At 40.6% G+C, this 5,351-nt stretch overlaps 1 protein-coding gene across 1 annotated transcript in view; it reads left to right on the top strand.

The window, feature by feature from the left end:
* Window positions 1-1,817: 1,817 nt before the first annotated feature.
* The window catches only part of PNPT1 (polyribonucleotide nucleotidyltransferase 1), a 98,501-nt gene continuing 94,967 nt past the window's right edge, over window positions 1,818-5,351 (top strand). The window contains exon 1 of the mRNA XM_007938041.1: window positions 1,818-1,978. Coding sequence (XP_007936232.1) covers window positions 1,818-1,978 — 161 coding nt within the window. The remainder of the gene's footprint in view (window positions 1,979-5,351) is intronic.

The following is a 5,351-nucleotide window of genomic DNA, read 5'->3' as shown; positions in this document are numbered from 1 at the left end:
ATCACACTTCTTGAAGTTTGCTAAGGAAATTCCAAATCTGTAATAGCATAAGAAAGCAAGGTGTAGGGGAGCTGCTTTGACATCAAATCATTTGACTATTTAGAACTCATTTTTAAATCTTAAAACTATGTTTGAGTGTGTGTTGAGCTTTCTTGTCTGGTTTTCTTTGAGGCAAGAGAGTTACTTCACTTGATGACATTAAAAGGGAAGTACAGCCCTCAAAATATAAAAATAATCACTGGTTCATTCAAGGAAAACACAGAAACAATTTCTAACAGACCAGATTGTGATGAATGGGACAAATTTACCTACCCTGTAAAAACTCATCGAGGACAGTGGTAGAATTCTTGCCTTTCACACCAGAAAGCCAGGTGTTAGTCCAGGTGAGTGCACCTTATGTGCAACTTGTGTTTGCTGTGATGCAGAATCAATTTCAGCAGAGCTTCCAGACTGACAGACTAGGAAGAAAGGTCTGGTGACAGACTTCTCTGGCATTTCCTTCCATTGGGCATGGGATTGCCATGAGTCAGGAGCTCCATGGCAGCTAACAACAAGAAAAATTTACCAAATACAAATTACAGAAACTTTTTTTTTTTCACTTTATAAAACATATACTTGAAATAGTAGCTGGCATTTTACATTTTAGTTTTGGTTTAGAAAATATTAACATTTGATCAAAGGAGGCAGAGAAATAAATTGATAAATATTAGCAATGAAAATGAAAACAAAGACATACTGCATTGGGCAAATCTGCTGCAAAAGACCTCTCTAAAATATTAAAAAGCAAAGATGCCACTTTGAGGACTAAAAGGCACCTGACCCAAACTGTGGTTTTTTTCAACCACCTCATATGCGTGTAAAAGCTGGACAGTGAATAAGAAAGACCAAAGAAGAATCGATGAGTTTGAATGAAGGTGTTGGTTAGCAATACTATGCATACGACGGTCTTGCAGGAGAACAAACAAATGTATCTTGGAAGAAGTACAGTTAGAATGCTCCTTAGAAGTGTGAATGTCACTTTAGTTTTGTGTATTTCACTGTACATAAATTATACTTAATAAAATGTATTTTAAAAGATGAAGAAGAAGTGAGGATGGTGATGCCCACTTTGGTCATATTATCAGGAGGGAACGGTCCCTGGAGGATATCACATTTAGTGATGCAGAGGGTCAGCAAAAAAGACCCTCAGTGAGATGAACGGACACAGTGACTGCAACAATGGGCTCAAACACAGCAACGACTTGTGAGGATGGCGCCATACCCAGCAGTGTTTCGTTCTGTTGTACACAAAATTGGTATGAGTCGGAACTGGCACCATGGCACCTAACAACAACAAAAATTATGACATAGATCGATGAGGAACAAAACTTATTTACTACAAATCAATTAATATAAACCTTTGCAGTTAACATAATTGTTATATAAAATTTGTGATATTAAAAACCCTGGCCCACCACAAAAAATTCTTAATTTACAGAAGCCAAATAAAACGTGTTGTTCTATTACTTCTATTACTACTATATTTGTCCTACTTACTAAACACTCACGTTATCCTAGGTCTTTTAAACAAGATAACAAACATTATCTTTGTACTTGTCTTTCATTGGAGAATATTTAAAGCGGTAGGAAGATTGGTTACGTCACAATCGCGTTCGGAAAGGTTTGACCCTCTCTAGTCTTCGTAGAAAGTGGCCAAGGTATCCGCTTCCTCGCGCTCCCTCAAGCACCACGGAAACGAAACTGGACAAGGGTCCGCCTCACGGTCTGTGGGATGAGCCAATCAGAGCATAGCCCGGGCTGATCTCGTGCCGGGTGTCATGGCGGCTTGCAGGCACTGCTGTTCTTCCCTTTGGCCTCGGCCACTGGGCAATGGTCCGCTCCGTCTGCCAGGGCGGACTCGGGCACTTACCCCACTGCAGGTGCGAGCACTCTGGGGCGGCACGGGCTCCCGAGCCGTAGCCGTGGACTTAGGAAGCAGGTAAGCATCGGCGTGCATTCCCTGTCCTTTCACAAGGCTTCTTGCCTGGTCAGTCCAACTTTTTCATCTCCCGGAGTGAGAATACAGCAGCCCAGGTGTTTCTCCTCCTTATTTACCCTAAACCTCACGCCATAATTTCATTTGCAGATTTGGAGTCTTTTCTTCTCTGGCCCTCCCCGTACCCGTTCTATCTCGGCCTCGTGCCTTTTGTTTCTTGGTCTTTGGTTTTGCTCTGCTCCGGGCTTCACCTGTCCAGCTGAATCTGTCTGCCTGATTTCCATTCTCTTTATTTTGCCGGGGGAGTCCTTGGGTGGTGCAGATGGCTAACATGCCTGGTTGCTAAACTCAAGGTCAGAAAGTCTTGGTCTACTTCTGAAAAATCAGCCCCTGAAAACCATAGTGAGCCCAGTTCAGTTCTGACACACTTACGTCACCAGGCGTCCAATGGACTGGACGGCAACCGGTTGTGTATTTTATTTTATTTACTTTGGGGAACCCCTGGTCTGTAAAGTGCGAAACATTTCATCCTGGAATAACAAGTTGACAACGGATGTTCGTGTCATTCAATCCAACTGATTGCCTAAAAGCTGTCTAGTATGGCCCAGAGTAGGGTGGGAAAGGACACGTCAGTTAGTGAACGCCAGTTAAATGATACACACAATTTTTAAAAGAGATTTTTATAATTAAGACATCAGATTTAAAAAAAAAGGTTAAGTAACTTCCCAGAGTCACAAAACTAGTACTGTGGAACTGGGTGGATTTTGAACTTGAGTTTCTCTGGTTACAAACCCATGATTTTTCAGAGGTCCATTTGTAGAATTCACTTTTTAAAAACTTGATTCGTTTTTAGAATAAATGAAGCTGTTAGTGTTGAGATGTGTTTACATTGTTTACTTTTTTTTTTTAATCTGATCCTGATTCAGACTGAAAACAGAAACAAATCTTTGATTCCAAGCCTTCCTCATAACTTACTAAGTGAGAATTATGGAATAGATTAAGGGTATGAAACTTCTGTGAAGGTCTAGATAGAGTGTGTATTTCAGATATTTTGGGCTGTGTACTGCCACATTTTCTTTGTTTTTTAAGTAACTGTCCTCCATAGTTTGCCTAAACAATGGACTTTGAGGCTTTCATTTAGTAATCAACTTGTACTTCTATGGCTGTATTATGTGTTGAAATGTCATACCTGCTGGATAAACCAAAAAAAAAAAAAAAACTCACTGCCGTGAAGTCGGATCTGACTTATAGTGACCCCTCCTGGGTTTCCGACACAGTATCACTATGTTGTTGTTGTTGTGTGCCCTCCAGTCAGACCCGACTCATAGTGAGCCCTCCTTGAGTTTCCGAGGCAGTATCACTAAGGAAGTAGATTGTCCCTTCTTCCTTCTAAGGAGTGGCTGGTGGGTTTGAACCGCCAGCCTTCTGGTTAGCAGTCAAGTGCCTTAGGAACTATGCTACCAGAGCTCCGCGGTATCACTATGGAAGTAGATCAACCAGTCTTCCTCCTGAGGTGTGGCTGGTGGGTTTGAACTGCCAGCCTTCTGGTTTGCAGTCAAATGCCTTAGGCACTAGCTACTAAATTTGTCCTTTATTGAGTAGCAGCTTGTAACATTTTTTAGAGTAGCAACTATGTTACAAGCATTTTATATTTGTCATCATATGTATTCCTTACAACACACTAGGAGATTGTCTATAACCTATAATGCCTAAGGCATTTGACTGCTAACCAGAAGGTTGGCAGTGCAAACCCACCAGCCACTCCACTGAAGGAAGACTGGGAAATCTGACCGTAAACTACTTCCATAAATCTTTACTAACTCGGAAACCCAAAGGGGGTCGCTGTGAGTTAGAATGGAGTCGATTGCATTGAGCTTTTTCTTTTTTTTTTTAAAACAGAGGAGAAAGAGTAACTTAAAAAAAGGCTTACTGTGTGGTAGGTGTTTTTCAGATAGGGTGTTTATACAGGCACAGCTCATTTTATGGTGCTTTGCTTTATTGCACTTTGCAGATTTTTTGAAAACTGAAGGTTGTGGCACCCCTGTGTTAAGCAAGTCTATTGGTGCCATTTTTCCAACAGCATGTGCTCACTTCATATGATTCTGTGTCACATTTTGGTAGTTCTCACAGTATTTCAAACTTTTTCATAAGGCTGTTGCATACTTAATAGACTACAGTATAATGTAAACATAACTTTTATATGCACTGGGAAACCAAAAAATTCTTGTGACTCTCTTATTGTTTTATTACAGTAGTCTGGACCCAAACTCACAATATCTCTGAGGTATGCCTGTGTTTCATTTTCATCTCAATAAGCTTTTATTGAGTACTACAAAGGCAGCACTGGATATACAGACTTTGATGAGGAAATGAGATAAGTACAGGTTCTGCTCTGGGGTAATCATTGTGGGTGAGGTGTGCACTGGGTACTAAGGGAGCACAGAGGACTATTTATGACACTGTAAGTTTGCATTGGGAGGTGACACTTGAAAGATGAAGAAGAATTAGGAAGGAGAGAAAGGGCATGTGCATTTGCAGAGAGGTGAGAGAATGAATAGTGCATTTGAGTACCTAAAAAAAATCTGTTTGGATGAAGCAAAAGGAGAAATGAGTTTAGCACTGTCAACAGATGCCAAATCATAAAAATCTTATTTTTGTGGTCAACTTACTAAATATTCTTGGAGAAAATTGGTTGGTTACATTTCATATCATGCTGCAAGGGTTTCTAAATATTCTTTAAATATTTGTCTTTGCTTAGATTTGTACTTCCTGTGGCAGATGATCCTTTTCTTCCTCTTTTCTCTTCCTCACCTACTTCCTATCACTTTCTTCTCCACTAAAAGGAACTGTTGGTGCTCATCTTATCCTTTTTATTATTTTTTTTCCAAAGTATTTTTGATTACGTATCCACTCACATGTTTCCGCATTTAAATGTTAACAAAATGATCCTGTAGAGTTTCATAGCCACACAGTTCCATCCTCAGAGGCCATTGATGTGTTATCAATTTCTTGAGTATATATTTAGAGATAAGACAATCTACTTCTTAAAAGATTTATAGCCTTGGAAACCCAGTGGGTGGTCTCTATGAGTTGTAATCAACTCTGTGGAAATGAGTTTTGAGAGTTTAATATTTAGAGATGTTTTATACATGTGTTGTTGTAGTTGTTGTTAAGTGCCGTTGAGTCATTTCCGACTCATAGCAACCCCACGCACAGCAGAACGAAACACTGCCCGATCCCGCGCCAGCCCCACAATCCCTGCTATACTTGAGCCCGTCACACCCACCATGTCAATCCATCTCGTTGAAGGCCTCCCCCTCTTTCGTTGACCCTCCACCCTACCAAGCATGACATCCTTCTCCAGGGAATGGTCCCT

Source organism: Orycteropus afer, unplaced genomic scaffold (assembly GCF_000298275.1).
Source record: "Orycteropus afer afer isolate SDZICR_OR568_19922 unplaced genomic scaffold, OryAfe1.0 scaffold00046, whole genome shotgun sequence".
Classification (NCBI taxonomy): Eukaryota; Metazoa; Chordata; class Mammalia; order Tubulidentata; family Orycteropodidae; genus Orycteropus; species Orycteropus afer.
Note: the sequence above shows the minus strand (reverse complement) of the source record. Positions and strands in the feature narration are given on the sequence as shown.